Genomic DNA, 19650 nt, shown 5'->3' on the forward strand with positions numbered 1-19650 from the left:
GTACTTCTACTTTCTTACACTACTGGCCATTAAAATTACTACACCACGAAAAAATGCAGATGACTAACGGGTAGTCATTGGACAAATATGTTATACTGGAATTGACATGTGATTACATTTTCACGTAATTTGATGCACAGATCATGAGAAATCAGTACCCATAACAACCGCCTCTGGCCGTAATAACGGCCTTGATACGCCTGGGTATTAAGTCAAACAGAGCTTGGATGACGTCTAGTGGTACAGCTGCCCATGCAGCTTCAACACGATACCACAGTTCATCAAGAGTAGTGACTGGCATAATGTGACGAGCCAGTTGCTCGGCCACCATTGACCACACGTTTTCAGTCGGTGAGAGATCTGGAGAATGTTCTGGCCAGGGCAGCAGTCGAACATTTTCTCTATCCAGAAAGGCCCGTACAGGACCTGCAACATGCGGTCGTGCATTATCCTGCTGAAATGTAGGGTTTCGCAGGGATCGAAACTGCTCCGTGCCACGAGTCGTATCACATCTGAAATATAACGTCCACTGTTCAAAGTGCCGTCAATGCGAACAAGAGGTGACCGAGACGTGTAACCAATATCACCCCATACTATCACGCCGCGTAATAGGCCAGTATGGCGATGACGAATACACGCTTCCAGTGTGCGTTAACCGCCATCTCGCCAAACACGGATGCGACCATCATGATGCTGTACACAGAACATGGATTCATCCGAAAAAATCACGTTTTGCCGTTCGTGCATCCAGGTTCGCGTTGAGTACACCATCGCAGGCTCTCCTTTCTGTGATGCAGCGTCAAGGTAACCGCAGCCATGGTCTCCGAGCTGATAGTCCCTGCTGCTGCAAACGTCGTCGAACTGTTCGTGCAGATGGTTGTTGTCTTGCAAACGTCCCCATCTGTTCACTCAGGAATCGAGACGTGGCTGCACGATCCGTTACAGCCATGCGGATAAAATGCTTGTCATCTCGACTGCTAGTGATACGAGGCCGCTGGGATCTAGCACGGCGTTCCGTATTACCCTCCTGAACCCACCGATTCCATATTCTGCTAACAGTCATTGGATCTCGACCAACGCGAGCATCAATGTCGCGATACGATAAACTGCAATCGCGGTAGGCTGCAATCTGACCTTTATCAAAGCCGGAAACGTGATGGTACGCATTTCTCCTCCTTACACGTGGCATCACAACAACGTTTCACCAGGCAAATCCGGTCAACTGCAGCTTGTGTATGAGAAATCGGTTGGAAGCATTTCTCATGGCAGCACGTTGTAGGTGTCGCCACCGGCGCCAACCTTGTATGAATGCTCTGAAAGGCTAATCATTTGCGTATCACAGCATCTTCTTCCTGTCTTTTAAATTTCGCGTCTGTAGCTCGTCATCTTCGTGGTTTAGCAATTTTAATGGCCAGTGATGTAGAGAGACGAATAGAGGACAGCCTGTCAGTAATCTAATGTCTGATTGATTGATTAAAGGAACATTAGGAGACCAAGTTGATTTTCTCACAGACTGAGTGTGCTGTGACCATGAACTGGTTCAGCTGACTAGGGAAGTGGAGGACTCCTCACCTTTGGTCTTGGACTCGACTCGTGGACGTGAGAGGAGGCGGCGCCAGACGTGGTCGTGGTCGTGGTGGTGGTCGCCTCGTCGAGGGTGGAGGCGGCGTAGCCAGAGTCGTTGTTGCCGTTCGCCTCAGGCACGACCACCGCCGCCGCATCCGCCGCTTCCGCCCCAACGCCTCCGCCCCCGGGACGCCCAACGTTGTTGCTGCCGCCTCCGGCGGCATTGTTGCTCAGCACTCCCGCCGCCCTGAACCGAAGACAGGTGACTCCATTCCATCATCCGTCCCCTATCCATTTTAGAGAATCTTTGATACGGCAGCAAGGTGAAAAGCTGTTGGCCTCTTCTGGCTGGGGTTTTAGAGGTTGTCCATGGGTGTTAAGTAACTATGTCTACCTAAAATCAGTCCAGATAAAATGCAGAGTACACATAATACTAACGCTGATTCCGAAAATATACGAAGGTGAGTCAAATGAAAACCATAAATATTTTTTAAATATTATTTATTGTGCAGAAGTGGTACTAAACTGCATCACTTTTCGACATAACCTCCCCCACGCTCAATGCAAGGCCTCCTGCGCTAGAAAGTGCATAAGTTCCTTTAGAAAGAAATTCTTTTGGTACTCCGCGCAACCACCCATGTACCGGCTGGGTTTCGTCAGAACGGAACTTATTTCCTACCATCGCGGCTTTGAGTCGTCCAAACATATGGAAATCCCTTGCGGCAAGATCTGGTGAGTATGGTGGATGAGGAAGACGCTCAAAATGCAGATCTGTGATTGTTGCAATTGTTGTACGGGCAGTGTGGGGCCTTGCATTGTCATGATGCAAAAGGACACCGGCTTTGATTTGATTGCAGGCCGCAGATGATTTTTTAGGACATCTGTGTTTGATGCACTGGTGACTGTGGTACCTCTAGGCATGTAATGCTCCGAAATGTCACCTTTTTCGTCCCAAAACGGAGCCAGCATAACCTTACCTGCTGATGGTTTTCTTCGTAACTTCTTTGATTTTGGTGATGAGGAATGGCGCCATTCCTTGCTCGCTCTCTTCGTTTACGGTTGGTGTAAGTGAACCGAGGTTTCGTCCCCAGTAACGATTCTTGCAAGGAAGCCATCACCTTTTCGTTCAAAGTGCCGAAGAAGTTCTTCACAAGCATCAACACGTCGTTCTCTCATTTCAGGAGTCAGCTGCCGGGCACCCATCTTGCAGAAACTTTGTGAAACTGGAGAACTTCATGCAGAATGTGGTGTGCTGACCCATGACTAATCTGGAAACACGCTGCAGTGTCATTCAGTCTCACTCGGCGGTTTTCCTTCACTATGGCTTCAACTGTTGCAATGTTCTGTGGAGTCACAACCCGTTGCGCCTGACCTGGACGAGGAGCATCTTCCACTGAAGTCACACCATTTGCGAACTTCCTACTCCATTCGTAGGCTTGCTGCTGTCACAAACACGCATCACCGTACTGAACCTTCATTCTTCGATGAATTTCTATAGATTTCACACCTTCACTGCGCAAAAACCGAATAACAGAACGCTGTTCTTCCCTGGTGCAAGTCGCAAGTGGAGCGGCGATCTTTATACTGATACTGCGACGGTTTGTGTGCATCTGCACTATGCTGCCACCTACAGGCCATTCTGAACGCTGTTTGTACCACGCTTACCAACTTACAGGATGACGGCGTGAAATTTCGATTTGTTATTACAAATTTAAGGTTTTCATTTGACTCACCTTCGTATTTCTAAGGGACAATGATAGATACTGTGTGAAGTTTATTACGGGGATAGTGCATCAAAGGAGGGTTTGAAAATTTTGAAGACACTGGGAGCGTTTCTGAAAAGGCAAGAAGCAGCGTCGTTCTGATGAGGACACTGTTGATATCTTGTGCACAGATCTCCAAAGCAGTACGTGGATATCGACGCGTTGTATTTCCTGAGAAACAGGCGTACGTCGGAGCACTGTGGCGAGGATTTTACACAAATGACTGCATATCCAAGCATGTAATTTGTAACTCCTGCCAGAGTTGCAGCCAGGTGACAGACCCAGACGTTCTGTGTTTTCTTGAACCATACTGCAATGAATCGATGCAAACAACGATTACCTTAATAAAGTTTGTTTTTCTGAAGATGCGGCATTATATATGTTTGGGAATGTAAAAAGGCACGATGTCCGGGCCCGGAGGTCGCAGAACCCGTATATCGTGGTACCGTTGATAAGGGACAGCCCGAAAACAAATGTTTAGCGTGGCTTAATGCACAGTACCGTTATCTCACTGCGAATGCCACTCTGGCAGATATCAGGTTGATAACCTGCCAAATGTTGCTTTTGGTCCTGTGCTAGGTTATTATCAGAACATGGAACACTGCGTCTGACAGCACCTGTGAATCCATTGTACCTGTCTCTCAGGCCCCAGGCTAGGACAATTACACGACCTGCTCGCTGGTTTACCCCTACGCGCCTTCTCTTTTCAACAGTTGGCCAACTGATCCAGTTTACAGAAAAACATAACACGTCTCTTTCATTGCAGAAAAGCAATAGAATAATGTAGATCAGATTTGCTGTCTTTGGTGTTTAATTCAGTTGTACCGGTACTTTGAAGTATCGCAGCTAATTTGGATGGATTTGTGTAGTGTAGTTTGGATAGTCTGATTTGCATTATTAATTAGGCCACATAGAAATTTGAAAAAAAACTGTCCTGTAACAAGCTGCTGAATAAGATACATGATATTGGGGGTGTATCGAAAAGAATAATCCGATTTAAAAAAAGTCATAATTAATACACTCCTGGAAATTGAAATAAGAACACCGTGAATTCATTGTCCCAGGAAGCGGAAACTTTATTGACACATTCCTGGGGTCAGATACATCACATGATCACACTGACAGAACCACAGGTACATAGACACAGGCAACAGAGCATGCACAATGTCGGCACTAGTACAGTGTATATCCACCTTTCGCAGCAATGCAGGCTGCTATTCTCCCTTGGAGACGATCGTAGAGATGCTGGATGTAGTCCTGTGGAACGGCTTGCCATGCCATTTCCACCTGGCGCCTCAGTTGGACCAGCGTTCGTGATGGACGTGCAGACCGCGTGAGACGACGCTTCATCCAGTCCCAAACATGCTCAATGGGGGACAGATCCGGAGATCTTGCTGGCCAGGGTAGTTGACTTACACCTTCTAGAGCACGTTGGGTGGCACGGGATACATGCGGACGTGCATTGTCCTGTTGGAACAGCAAGTTCCCTTGCCGGTCTAGGAATGGTAGAACGATGGGTTCGATGACGGCTTGGATGTACCGTGCACTATTCAGTGTTCCCTCGACGATCACCAGTGGTGTACGGCCAGTGTAGGAGATCGTTCCCCACACCATGATGCCGGGTGTTGGCCCTGTGTGCCTCGGTCGTATGCAGTCCTGATTGTGGCGCTCACCTGCACGGCGCCAAACACGCATACGACCATCATTGGCACCAAGGCAGAAGTGACTCTCATCGCTGAAGACGACACGTCTCCATTCGTCCCTCCATTCACGCCTGTCGCGACACCACTGGAGGCGGGCTGCACGATGTTGGGGCGTGAGCGGAAGACGGCCTAACGGTGTGCGGGACCGTAGCCCAGCTTCATGGAGACGGTTGCGAATGGTCCTCGCCGATACCCCAGGAGCAACAGTGTCCCTAATTTGCTGGGAAGTGGCGGTGCGGTCCCCTACGGCACTGCGTAGGATCCTACGGTCTTGGCGTGCATCCGTGCGTCGCTGCGGTCCGGTCCCAGGTCGACGGGCACGTGCACCTTCCGACGACCACTGGCGACAACATCGATGTACTGTGGAGACCTCACGCCCCACGTGTTGAGCAATTCGGCGGTACGTCCACCCGGCCTCCCGCATGCCCACTATACGCCCTCGCTCAAAGTCCGTCAACTGCACATACGGTTCACGTCCACGCTGTCGCGGCATGCTACCAGTGTTAAAGACTGCGATGGAGCTCCGTATTCCACGGCAAACTGGCTGACACTGACGGCGGCGGTGCACAAATGCTGCGCAGCTAGCGCCATTCGACGGCCAACACCGCGGTTCCTGGTGTGTCCGCTATGCCGTGCGTGTGATCATTGCTTGTACAGCCCTCTCGCAGTATCCGGAACAATTATGGTGGGTCTGACACACCGGTGTCAATGTGTTCTTTTTTTCCATTTCCAGGAGTGTATGTTATTTGAGGTATGTGCGTGAACAACGTACTGTTGGATAGACAAGGCCCTCGACTTTTAAATGGTTACCGCTTGGTAGTAGCAGTGTGCCCTCACTTCAGTTCTAATAAAAATTGTGTCTGGACAAGACAAAGCGTTTTGTGTTTTACGTTTTGAACCTGAGGGTCAGTAATAACTGTTCAGCGTGACTTTCGTACCAGGTATGGTGTGGATTCTCCTACAGCACAGAGCATTAGACGATGGCACGAACAATTCCCCGAAACAGATTGTTTGTGTAAAGGCAAATCCGCAGGCCGTTCCCGCGTGTCTGACACAGACGTCGAACGCATCCGCCATAGTTCCACAAGGAGTCCGCAGAAATCCGTTCGCCGTGCAGCTCGACAGCTCAGAATGCCCCCGATGTCCGCCTGGCGTGTGTTGTGTACACGTTTACTCAGGATACCATAGAAAATTCAGGTACTGCGAGCTCTTCGCGAAGCTGACAAACAACAACTTATGGAGTTCTGCAATTAAGTCCTTGGCAAGATAGAGGATGGCCGGCCTAAGTGGCCGAGCGGTTCTAGGCGCTACAGTCTGGAACCGCGCGACCGCTACGGTCGCAGGTTCGAATCCTGCCTTGGGCATGTATGTGTGTGATGTCCTTAGGTTAGTTAGGTTTAAGTAGTTCTAAGTTCTAGGGGACTGATGAGCACAGCAGTTAAGTCCCATAGTGCTCAGAGCCATTTGAACCAAGATAGAGAATGACACTTCTCTTCCACCCAAAATTTTAGTGACGGGGCAACATTCCGTTAAATGGAAATGTGAAGCGTCATAAAGTGAAAGTCGGAGGTATGGAACAACCACATGAAGTTGTACAACATAAGAAGGAGTCTCCAAAATTTAATGTGTTTGTGCAGTTTCACGGGAATAGGTGCGCGGTCCATTGTCCCTTGCCGAGAGCACTTTACAGGAAGGACATATCTCGATGGGTTAAGAAATTCTTTTCCCACAGATGGAGTTGCCTAAAGGATGCGGCACCGCAGCATTGGCATCTGGGCGTGAGGGAATTTTTAAAGCAAAGGATTACTGAACGATGGATCGGTCGCACTGGACCAAATGGTTTAGCCTTACATGAGTGGTCTCCAAGGTCACCGGACCTGACTGTAAGTGATTATTTCTTGTAGGGATTTATAAAAGACTCTGTTTATGTGCCTCAGTTACCAACAACAATGCATGAACTGAGATATCGCATAACAGCAGCCGTGGAATCTGTAACTCATGACATGCTCGCTGCAGTGTGGGAACAATTTGATTGCGTCATTGACATACTCTGTGCACGTCAAGGGAGCGGTACCTGTGGAAAGGTGCTAAAAAAATTCATTGTACACACTGTTGCTCCTGGGGTATCGGCGAGGACCATTCGCAACCGTCTCCATGAAGCTGGGCTACGGTCCCGCACACCGCTAGGCCGTCTTCCGCTCACGCCCCAACATCGTGCAGCCCGCCTCCAGTGGTGTCGCGACAGGCGTGAATGGAGGGACGAATGGAGACGTGTCGTCTTCAGCGATGAGAGTCGCTTCTGCCTTGGTGCCAATGATGGTCGTATGCGTGTTTGGCGCCGTGCAGGTGAGCGCCACAATCAGGACTGCATACGACCGAGGCACACAGGGCCAACACCCGGCATCATGGTGTGGGGAGCGATCTCCTACACTGGCCGTACACCACTGGTGATCGTCGAGGGGACACTGAATAGTGCACGGTACATCTAAACCGTCATCGAACCCATCGTTCTACCATTCCTAGACCGGCAAGGGAACTTGCTATTCCAACAGGACAATGCACGTCCGCATGTATCCCGTGCCACCAAACGTGCTCTAGAAGGTGTACGTCAACTACCCTGGCCAGCAAGATCTCCGGATCTGTCCCCCATTGAGCATTTTTGGGACTGGATGAAGCGTCGTCTCACGCGGTCTGCACGTCCAGCACGAACGCTGGTCCAACTGAGGCGCCAGGTGGAAATGGCATGGCAAGCCGTTCCACAGGACTACATCCAGCATCTCTACGATCGTCTCCATGGGAGAATAGCAGCCTGCATTGCTGCGAAAGGTGGATATACACTGTACTAGTGCCGACATTGTGCATGCTCTGTTGCCTGTGTCTATGTGCCTGTGGTTCTGTCAGTGTGATCATGTGATGTATCTGACCCCAGGAATGTGTCAATAAAGTTTCCCCTTCCTGGGACAATGAATTCACGGTGTTCTTATTTCAATTTCCAGGAGTGTAGATTCTTTTGATTGAGTGAGCCAAGAGTACTGCAACCACATCCGTTCCTAGATCCTGCCACCGTATAAAAGTGCTCCGGATAGCGTGAAAGCGTTTCTCACTTGTGTACTCGAAATCATACAGAGAAGGAAAACCAAGGTATGGAGTTGGAGGTGAGCTTACGTGGTCTCCTCCGCGACGGTGGCCAGGATGAACTCGGCAGAGCGGTCGTTGGGGATGACGTGGCAGCAGTCCTCATAGCCGGGGGACACGTCCTTGTAGTCCTCATCCTCCTACGACACACAGGGGTAATTGTTAACGCAATTAAACAATAATACTAAGACTACTGTTAAACTCCATATTGGCTGCTATTAATCTAATGTGTAGCTTGCAAGATACCCTCATCAAATAACAATAATATTATGTAAATGAAAAGTCCATAGCATAGGATTATCGACTAGATGCAAAGAGCATAAGTGCAATCTCTCACCACTCCTCTATGTAGATATACAGGGTGGTCCACTGATCGTGACCGGGCGAAATATCTCACGAAATAAGCGTCAAACGAAAAAACTACAAAGAACGAAACTCGTCTAGCTTGAAGGGGGAAACCAGATGATGCCATTGTTGGCCCGCTGGGTGGCGCTGCCAAAGTTCAAACGGATATCAACTGCGTTTTTTAAAATAGGAAACCCCATTGTTTATTACATATTCGTGTAGCACGTAAAGAAATATGAATATACAGGGTTATTACAAATGATTGAAGCAATTTCACAGCTCTACAATAACTTTATTATTTGAGATATTTTCAAAATGCTTTGCACACACATAGAAAAACTCAAAAAGTTTTTTTAGGCATTCACAATCGTTCGATACGTGACCCTTTAGTGATTCGGCAGACATCAAGCCGATAATCAAGTTCCTTCCACACTCGGCGCAGCATGTCCCCATCAATGAGTTCGAAAGCATCGTTGATGCGAGCTCGCAGTTCTGGCACGTTTCTTGGTAGAGGATGTTTAAACACTGAATCTTTCACATAACCCCACTGAAGGAAACCGCATGGGATTAAGTCGGGAGAGCGTGGAGGCCATGACACGAATTGCTGATCATGATCTCCACCACGACCGATCCATCGCTTTTCCAATCCCCTGTTTAAGAAATGCCGAACATCACGGTGGAAGTGCGGTGGAGCACCATCCTGTTGAAAGATGAAGTCGGCGCTGTCGGTCTCCAGTTGTGGCTTGAGCCAATTTTCCGCGGTCTATGCGTGAAACTTGCCCGCACGCGTTCAACCGTTTCTTCGCTCACTGCAGGCCGACCCGTTGATTTCCCCTTACAGAGGCATCCAGAAGCTTTAAACTGCGCATACCATCGCCGAATGGAGTTAGCAGTTGGTGGATCTTTGTTGAACTTCGTCCTGAAGTGTCGTTGCACTGTTATGACTGACTGATGTGAGTGCATTTCAAGCACGACATACGCTTTCTCGGCTCCTGTCGCCATTTTGTCTCACTGGGCTCTCGAGCGCTCTGACGGCAGAAACCTGAAGTGCGGCTTCAGCCGAACAAAACTTTATGAGTTTTTCTACGTATCTGTAGTGTGTCGTGACCATATATCAATGAATGGAGCTACAGTGAATTTATGAAATCGCTTCAATCATTTGTAATAGCCCTGTATTAGGTGGACCACATTTTTCGCTTTGTGATAGTTGGCGCTGTAATAGTCACAAACATATGGCTCACAATTTTAGACGAACAGTTGGTAACAGGTAGGTTTTTTAAATTAAAATACAGAACATGGGTACGTTTGAACATTTTATTTCGGTTGTTCCAATGTGATACATGTACCTTTGTGAACTTATCATTTCTGAGAACGCATGCTGTTACAGCGTGATAATCTGTAAATACCACATTAATGCAAAAAATGTTCAAAATTATGTCTGTCAACCTCAATGCTTTTGGCAATACGTGTAACGACATTCCTCTCAACAGCGAGTAGTTCGCCTTCCGCGTTGTTCGCAAATGCATTGACAATGAGCTGACGCATGTTGTCAGGCGTTGTCGGTGGATCACGATAGAAAATAACCTTCAACTTTCCGCACAGAAAGAAATCCGGGGACGTCAGATCCGGTGAACGTGTGGGCCATGGTACGGTGCTTCGACGACCAATCCACCTGTCATGAAATATGCTATTCAATACCGCTTCAACCGCACGCGAGCTATGTGCCGGACATCCATCACGTTGGAAGTACATCGCCATTCTGTCATGCAGTGAAACATCTTGTAGTAACATCGGTAGAACATTACGTAGGAAATCAGCATACATTGCACCATTTAGCTTGCCATCGATAAAATGGGGGCCAATTATCTATCTTCGCATAATGCCGCACCATACCTTAACCCGCCAAGTTCACTGATGTTCCACTTGTCGCAGCCATCGTGGATTTTCCGTTGCCCAATATTGCATATTACGCCGGTTTCCGTTACCGCTGTTGGTGAATGACGCTTCGTCGCTAAATAGAACGCGTGCAAGAAAATCTGTCATCGTCCCGTCATATCTCTTGTGCCCAGATGAAGAACTGTACACGACGTTCAAAGTCGTTGCCATGCAATTCCTGGTGCATAGAAATATGGTACGGGTGCAATCGATATTGATGTAGCATTCTCAACACCGACGTTTTTGAAATTCCGGATTCTCGTGCAATTTGTCTGCTACTGATATCCTGATTAGCCGCGACAGCAGCTAAAACACCTACTTGGGCATCATCATTTGTTGCAGGTCGTGGTTAACGTTTCACATGTGGCTGAACACTTCCTGTTTCCTTAAATAACGTAACTATCCAGCGAACGGTCTGGTCACTTGAATAATGTCGTCCAGGATACCGAACCGCATAAATAGCACACCCCCGTTGGGCATTTTGATCACAATAGCCATACGTCAACACGATATCGACCTTTTCCGCAGTTGGTAAACGGTCCATTGTAACACGGGTAACGTATCACGAAGAAAATACCGTCCGCACTGGCGAATGTTACGTGATACCACGTACTTATACTTTTGTGAGTATTACAGCGCCATCTATCACAAAGCGAAAAATGTGGTCCAACTAAAAGACTGATATTTCTTTACGTACTACACGAATATGTAATAAATTATGGGGGTCCCTGTTTAAAAAAACGCAGTTGATATCCGTTTGACCTATGTCAGCTTCATCTAGCGGGCCAACCATAGCGCCATCTGGTTTCCCCCTTCAAGCTAGACGAGTTTCGTTCTTTGTAGTTTTTTGTTTGATGCTTATTTCGTGAGATATTAGGCCCGGCCACTATCAGTGGACAATTCTGTGGATGCTGTGTTTTGCCAACTATGTGAATGTCGTGTATGCTTAATGCGAAAGTGTGCAGCGACTTTGAATCCATTTTTAGGAGGACATGTGTATATATTAATATTACTTCATAGTATCTTAGAAACCCAAACATTGCTACTATTTTTTACTATTTTTCAATATTATTGTGAATTCTGCAGACTGGCTACAAATAAGAAATTTTGATGTTGAGTATCTTTTTAAAACATGCTCATTATATTCGACTTTTTGTACTTTTCTCCTTATTCAGTCTAATTCTCAGGAAAATGAGTACCATAAGTATTAAAGTCAGAAACTGTATTTCTTACTATATCATGGAGCAGACTTGTTAATGAGGCTGTCAAAATTGGAGTCAACACATTGTGCAAAGTAACTGACTGATGATTTTACTCAATGCTCCTCCTCTGTGAACCACACAACTTTAGAGATATACTACCTGATCAAAAGTATCTGGACAACTATTAGTGCAAATTAGTGTGGGATATGGTGACCATTCCCCATTAAGAGTTGCTTCAATTCTGCTGCGGACACTATGAATGCTGTGCCTGTATGTTTGTGGAAGACTGATAGCCAATTCTTCCTCAAGAGCCGAAACCACAGGTTGTGATGTTTGATGCTGGAGTCTATATCTAACTCCTAATGCATCGTGAAAGTGATCCACTGGGTTCAGATCAAGAATGTGGACAAACCTGTCCATTTCAGGATATTTATTGCCCACAAACCACTGCCTCAAAGATGCCATTCTATTGTCAAGTCATCGTCTTCGAACTGTTCCTCTCGGATACACGGTACAAACTGCTGTAAAATGTGTTCTATGCTCCCACATTTAGGTGTTTCTTAAGCATGGTATGGTGGCCTCACTTTAGCCACGAAAAAACACATTCGTACCATAACAACATCTCCTCTGTAGCGAACTAATGACACTACACCTGATGGTAGGCAAGTTTCTGCATGCGTTCGCAAAATCCAAGTCCTTATTGGTTTGCCACAGCGCATAGCGTGATTCAGCACACCAAATCACTCCTTCCCATTCATCCACTTTCCAGTGGTGCCACTCTTTACAACAACATAAATGTCACTTAGCACTGAGTGCTGTCATTTGCGGCTTATGAGTACGCACTGGGTAGCAGCGAGTAAAGGAATATTTTAGGGGATGGTTTAAAAAGAGTTTATCTCAAAAGACCTAGCAGATCTTGGCAGGATTTCTCCAAGAGTAGCTTCGGGCTGTGCCTATATGAGTTGAGGCAGTTCTTTCCCGTAAGAGCTGCTGACAAGGTTCAAATTGGCTCTGAGCAACTTAACTGCTGACGTCATCAGTCGCCTAGAACTTAGAACTAATTAAACCTAACTAACCTAAGGACATCACACACATCCATGCCCGAGGCAGGATTCGAACCTGCGACCGTAGCGGTCACGCGGTTCCAAACTGAAGCGCTAGAACCGCAAGGCCACACCGGCCGGCTGCTGACAAGGTGTGTGTGTTCAGCCTTCTACTGACGTTTGCTAGCGAATTCAGCCGATAGCGTCCTTGAGAGGATGGGCAAGTTTGTGGATGCTGGAGGGTTCTGGAGAGCAGGACTCAGTTTCTCCTCACTCTTGTGATCAGACCTCGAGTAGAAAAGTGTCTTTCTTGGGAGGCACAGCCTCTTATTCTGCACTCAATGACATTGTACCGTGCACCGCCATCTGCCTCAATGCCCACTTTCTTTAGTTTTTTATTTTCCCAGACCGGCAACACCAGGTAACTTACTACCCTAGGCTAGACTTATGTACCCCATTTCCTAAAATACATTCTCTGTAGTTGCCCAAATTTCCTGTTCTCATTGAACGTCAGCAAAGGATGTCCACTCCCCAGCCCTGACCACCATATCACCTGTACTAGGAGGTGCCCGACCACTGTACACCATTCTTTCTAATGGCCAGCCACCTTGTGCTAGCTGAACCGTTGGTAGCAATTTGGAGCTCATATGTGATTCCTACCCCTGGGTTCATGCGACCTTTTACAGTCCCTCTCCGCAATGGTTTGTGGATCCTTTCTGTCAGTGCACGAGCTCTGCCTGCTCTTAGTTCAGCTGTGATTGTTCATTTGCATTTCCACTTCACAGCCACGTAAGCAACAGTGGACGTGGGCTACTTTAGAATGGGTGAAACGTTCCTGATGGATTTTTTTGCTGGTGACATTCTATAAGAAGACCACGATCGCAGTTATGAAGTCCTCATGACCGAGCCACTAACTGGTGCTGCATCTCCATTGACAATTGACAATTGTGTTATAAAAAGCATGATTCTTGTAGTATCACTCATATCCACAAAGGGCTGGGGTCCACGTTGCTGGGAACCCAGTCTCCTGAAGGGCATTCCAAGAGCGCTTAAAAGGTGTCGTAGGTCAACCAAGTGGTGGAAAAACCCGTTACATTTCCATTGGAGAATAATGTTGTTGATGTATTGTTAATTTGTCCATGTACTATGAGGCCATGACTGGACCAAGGAATCAAATTACGCTCTACTATCACATGTTGCCACATCATCACACATAGATGTTGGATTCCATTGCGTAGTGCGACCTGGGGCCGCCAGAATCTTTCCTCAGCTCAGTAGTGGAACAGGACGGATCTGGTTGCGTGAGGGGCACTGGAATCTCATTCTTCTTGGATCACTACTTCTTATCTTTCCACTCCTTAGTGGATTTGGTGACTGCTAGGGCTTCTCTGAAATAGTTTCAGGTAATGATGATGATCAAAAAGCTCTGCAACCAGCAAACAGAACACAGCATGTTGTTCTCAATGGAGAAACGTCTATAGACGTTAAAGTAACCTCTTGCGTGCCACAGGGGAGTGTTATGGGACCATTGATTTTCACAATATATATACCGTGGTCTAGGGGTAGCGTCTTTGCTTCATAATCAAAACGTTTCCGGTCCCGGGTTCGATCCTCGCCACTGCCTAAATTTTGATAAATAATCAGCATTGGCGGCCGAAGACTTCCGGCATAAGAAGTCAGCCTCATTCTGCCAACGGCCTTGTCAAAGAAGGCGGAGGAGCGGGTAGAGGTTCAGGGCACTCTCTTGTCCTAGAGGTGGAAATTGCCCCTAAAGGCGGAAGAATCAGCAATGATCAACGACATGAGGATGCAGAAGGCAATGGAAACCACTGCATTAAACACATGTATCGTGTATCCACAGGACATGTGGCCTGTATTTGAAGAAGTGTCATGATGATCTCCCCATTGGCAAAAGATTCCGGAATAGTCCCCCATTCGGATCTCCGGGAGGGGACTGCCAAGGGGGAGGTTACCATGAGAAAAAGATTGAATAATCTACGAAAGGATAACGTTCTACGAGTCGGGGCGTGGAATGTCAGAAGCTTGAACGTGGTAGGGAAACTAGAAAATCTGAAAAGGGAAATGCAAAGGATCAATCTAGATATAGTAGGGGTCAGTGAAGTGAAGTGGAAGGAAGACAAGGATTTCTGGTCAGATGAGTATCGGGTAATATCAACAGCAGCAGAAAATGGTATAACAGGTGTAGGATTCGTTATGAATAGGAAGGTAGGGCAGAGGGTATGTTACTGTGAACAGTTCAGTGACCGGGTTGTTCTAATCAGAATCGACAGCAGACCAACACCGACAACGATAGTTCAGGTATACATGCGGACGTCGCAAGCTGAAGATGAACAGGTAGAGAAAGTGTATGAGGATATTGAAAGGGTAATGCACTATGTAAAGGGGGACGAAAATGTAATAGTCATGGGCGACTGCATGCAGTTGTAGGGGAAGGAGCAGAAGAAAATGTTACAGGAGAATATGGGCTTGGGACAAGGAATGAAAGAGGAGAAAGACTAATTGAGTTCTGTAACAAGTTTCAGCTAGTAATAGCAAATACATCGAAAAGATATGATTCTCGGAAGGACAGACTCAGCATACAGGAAAGTCAAAACAACCTTTGGTGACATTAAAAGCAACGGTGGTAACATTAAGAGTGCAACGGGAATTCCACTGTTAAATGGAGAGGAGAGAGCAGATAGGTGGAAAGAATACATTGAAAGCCTCTATGAGGGTGAAGATTTGTCTGATATGATAGATGAAGAAACAAGAGTCGATTTAGAATAGATAGGGGATCCAGTATTAGAATCGGAATTTAAAAGAGCTTTGGAGGCCTTACGGTCAAATAAGGCAGAAGGCATAGATAACATTCCATCAGAATTTCTAAAATCATTGGGGGAAGTGGCAACAAAACGACCATTTACGTTGGTGTGTAGAATATATGAGTCTGGCGATATACCATCTGACTTTCGGAAAAGCATCATCCACACAATTCCGAAGACGGCAAGAGCTGAAAAGTGCGAGAATTATCGTACAATCAGCTTAACAGCTCACGCATCGAAGCTGCTTATAATAATAATATACAGCAGAATGGAAAAGAAAATTGAGAATGCGCTAGGTGACGATCAGTTTGGCTTTAGGAATAGTAAAGGGACGAGAGAGGCAATTCTGACGTTACGGCTAATAATGGAAGTAAGGATAAAGAAAAATCAAGACACTTTCATAAGATTTGTCGACCTGGAAAAAGCGTTCGACAATATAAAGTGGTGCAAGCTGTTCGAGATTCTGAAAAAAAGTAGGGGTAAGCTATTGGGAGAGACGGGCAATATACAATATGTACAACAACCAAGAAGGAATAATAAGAGTGGACGATCAAGAACGAAGTGCTCGTATTAAGAAGGGTGTAAGACAAGGCTGTAGGCTTTCGCCCCTACTCTGCAATCTGTACATCGAGGAAGCAATGATGGAAATAAAAGAAAGATTCAGGAGTGGAATTAAAATACAAGGTGAAAGGATATCAATGATACGATTCGCTGATGACATTGCTATCCTGAGTGAAAGTGAAGAAAAATTAAATGATATGCTGAACGGAATGAACAGTCTAATGAGTACACAGTATGGTTTGAGAGTAAATCGGAGGAAGACGAAGGTAATGAGAAGTAGTAGAAATGAGAACAGCGAGGAACCTAACATCAGGATTGATGGTCACGAAGTCAATTCTGCTACCTAGGCAGTAAAATAACCAATGTCGGACGGAGCAAGGAGGGCATCAAACGCAGACTCGCTATGGCAAAAAAGGCATTTCTGGCCAAGAGAAGTCTACTAATATCAAATACCTGCCTTAATTTGAGGAAGAAATTTCTGAGGATGTACGTCTGGAGTACAGCATTGTATGGTAGTGAAACATGGACTGTGGGAAAACCGAAACAGAAGAGAATCAAAGCATTTGAGATGTGGTGCTATGGACGAATATTGAAAATTAGGTGGACTGATAAGGTAAGGAATGAGGAGGTTCTACGCAGAATCGGAGAGGAAAGGAATATGTGGAAAACACTGATAAGGATAAGGGACAGGATGATAGAACATCTTCTAAGACACGAGGGAATGACTTCCATGGTACTAGAGGGAGCTGTAGAGGGCAAAAACTGTAGAGGAAGACAGAGATTGGAATACGTCAAGCAAATAATTGAGGACGTAGGTTGCAAGTGCTACTCTGAGATGATGAGGTTAACACAGGAAAGGAATTCGTGGCGGGCCGCATCAAACCAGTCAGTAGACTGATGACCTAAAAAAAAATATAAAAGACCTAGTAGGTAGCGTCGGAAGTTCCATGCGGCTTTCGGCGGATGATGCTGTAGTATACAGAGAAGTTGCAGCATTAGAAAATTGCAGCGAAATGCAGGAAGAACTTCAGCGGATAGGCACATGGTACAGGGTGTGGAAACTGACCCTTAACATAGACAAATGTAATGTATTGCGAATACATAGAAAGAAGGATCCTTTATTGTATTATTATATGGTAGCGGAACAAACACTGGTAGCAGTTCCTTTTTTAAAGTATCTGGGAGTATGCATGTGGAACGATTTGAAGTGGAATGATCATATTAACATAGTTGTTGGTAAGGCGGGTGCCAGGTTGAGATTCATTGGGAGAGTCCTTAGAAAAAGTAGTCCATCAACAAAGGAGGCGACTTACAAAACACTCGTTAGAGCTATATTTGAGTATTGCTCATCAGTGTGGGATCCCTACCAGATCTGATTGACAGAGGAGATAGAGAAGATCCAGAGAAGAGCGGCGCGTTTCGTCACAGGGTTGTTTGGTAAGCGTGATAGCGTTACGGAGATGTTTAGCAAACTCAAGTGGCTGACTCTGCAAAAGAGGCGCTATGCATCGCGGTGTAGCTTGCTGTCCAGGTTTAGAGAGTGTGCGTTTCTGGATGAGGTATCGAATATATTGCTTCCCCCTACTTATACCTCCCGAGGAGATCACGAATGTAAAATTAGATAGATTCGAGCGCGCACGGAGGCTTTACAGCAGTCGATTTATCCGCGAACCATACGCGACTGGAACAGGAATGGTAATGACAGTGGCACGTAAAGTGCCCTCCACCACACACCATTGGGTGGCTTGCGGAGTATAAATGTAGATGTAGAACCATCTGCCCGTGGCTCCTTACCCACTGATTGTGTCCAGTTGTAGACTGGCAGATGTCCCCCTGGAGAGAGTCGCCAGAGGAAGGTGATCTGTCACCAGCTGGAAGGTGGGAACCAATGACCCTAATGGGTGGTAAGCCTCAAAGTAGGTGTTGAGGAAGCAGCAAGGAAGAGGCCATCAGGAGGGCAGGCTCGGTCGAGCAGCGCTGAGGACCCACTGAAGGAGGTGTAATGGGCAGGAGCTGTTATACATGCTGGGAGCATGATTGTTCTTGGTCTCTTAATAAGTTAGTTTGTCCCGAGTCTTATATTCTTGTCTTTTCTTCTCTTTCTGGAAAAAAGGTGCAATTTGATGAGCAGGGAGAATGGTGCTTTTCACAGTTAGCACAGAAGGGGGGGGGGGGAGTACACAAGGAGAATTTTGATGCAGCAGTCGTCCACAATCTCTAGAAATGGGGCTAGTATTATAATGTGAATACATGTGCCTGGATGAAGACACCAGGAGTGATTTATTGTCCTGTGGAGAAAGTGTACACCCCATAACTCCAGGTTGGTGTGCAACTCATCATTAGATTGCAAGAGCAGCTCTCAGTGGAAAACGATGATTCACTGAACCCTATTTAGACTCTTATGGGTAGTGACAGTCATTGGTATGTGATCCCACTTGTTACAAACAAACAGCTTGCGTGACTGTGCAGGGGACGCTGTTTTGATCAAAACTGATTCACTTTTCATTTTGGACATGGCTGCCACTTCCCACACTTGTCTGCTATGTTCCCCACAAAGAATAAAGCCTTTGTGGTCAAGGAGGAATCAACATCAGGTCTTGTGAAAACTAAGTATTGGGGGAGTATTTCTCTGGTTGCCCGATGTTCCTCCCATGATATAGCCAGGGAAGGGAACATTTTAGGCTCATGTCCGTCTGCATCAAACAAGGACTTTCCTTCTGTAGAGAATTCTGGAGCCGTGTGGCTACTAGCGACAGATAACTTCATCGATTTCATCTGTGGCTCATCCCCTGTGGTACCACCCATCCCGAGTCGAAGCTCTTCTTATGGGTGCCAGCCCCTGCAACGGCTACCTGGCCTGCCTACTTCTAACTGGTGGGTCCGCCTTCCATGACATCCAGTGGTAGATTCCGTAACAGCACACGTTGTCCAGGCACTGTTGGTCGTATGTTTGTACCTGGCTGTACCTCCCATGACATAGCCAGAGAAGGGAAAATTTTAGGTTCATATCTCTCTGCATCAAACAAGGACTTTCCTTCTGTAGAGAATACTAGAGCCGTATGGCTACCAGCGACAGATGACTTCAGCCACTTCATCTGTGGCTCATCCACCACGGTGCCACCCATTTCGAATGGAAGCTCTCCTTATGGGTACCACCCAGCCTCAGCAATGGCTACCTGGCCTGCCTACTTCTACACTGGTGGGTCAGCCTTCCATGACATCCAGTGGTAGATTCAGTAACAGCACACGTTGTCCAGGCACTGTTGGTCGTATGTTTGTACCTGGCTGTACCTCCCATGACATAGCCAGACAAGGGAAAATTTTAGGGTTATATCTCTCTGCATCTAACAAGGACTTTCCTTCTGTAGATAATAGTGGAGCTGTATGGCTACCAGCGACAGATAACTTCATCCACTTCATCTGTGGCTCGTCCACCATGGTGCCACCCATTCCGAATGGAAGCTCTCCTTATGGGTACCACCCAGCCTCAGCAATGGCTACCTAGCCTGCTTACTTCTACACTGTTTGCTCCGCCTTCCATGACATCCAGTGGTAGATTCAGTAACAGCACACGT

At 46.7% G+C, this 19650-nt stretch overlaps 1 protein-coding gene across 1 annotated transcript in view; it reads right to left on the bottom strand.

Moving 5' to 3' along the window:
• The window catches only part of LOC126106748 (dopamine D2-like receptor), a 111758-nt gene that overhangs the window by 37738 nt on the left and 54370 nt on the right, over positions 1 to 19650 (bottom strand). The window contains exons 4-5 of the mRNA XM_049913121.1: positions 8198 to 8307; positions 1648 to 1813 (exon numbers count right to left, since the gene is read on the bottom strand). Coding sequence (XP_049769078.1) covers positions 1648 to 1813; positions 8198 to 8307 — 276 coding nt within the window. The remainder of the gene's footprint in view (positions 1 to 1647; positions 1814 to 8197; positions 8308 to 19650) is intronic.

This window comes from Schistocerca cancellata, chromosome 10, assembly GCF_023864275.1.
Source record: "Schistocerca cancellata isolate TAMUIC-IGC-003103 chromosome 10, iqSchCanc2.1, whole genome shotgun sequence".
Taxonomy (NCBI): domain Eukaryota; kingdom Metazoa; phylum Arthropoda; class Insecta; order Orthoptera; family Acrididae; genus Schistocerca; species Schistocerca cancellata.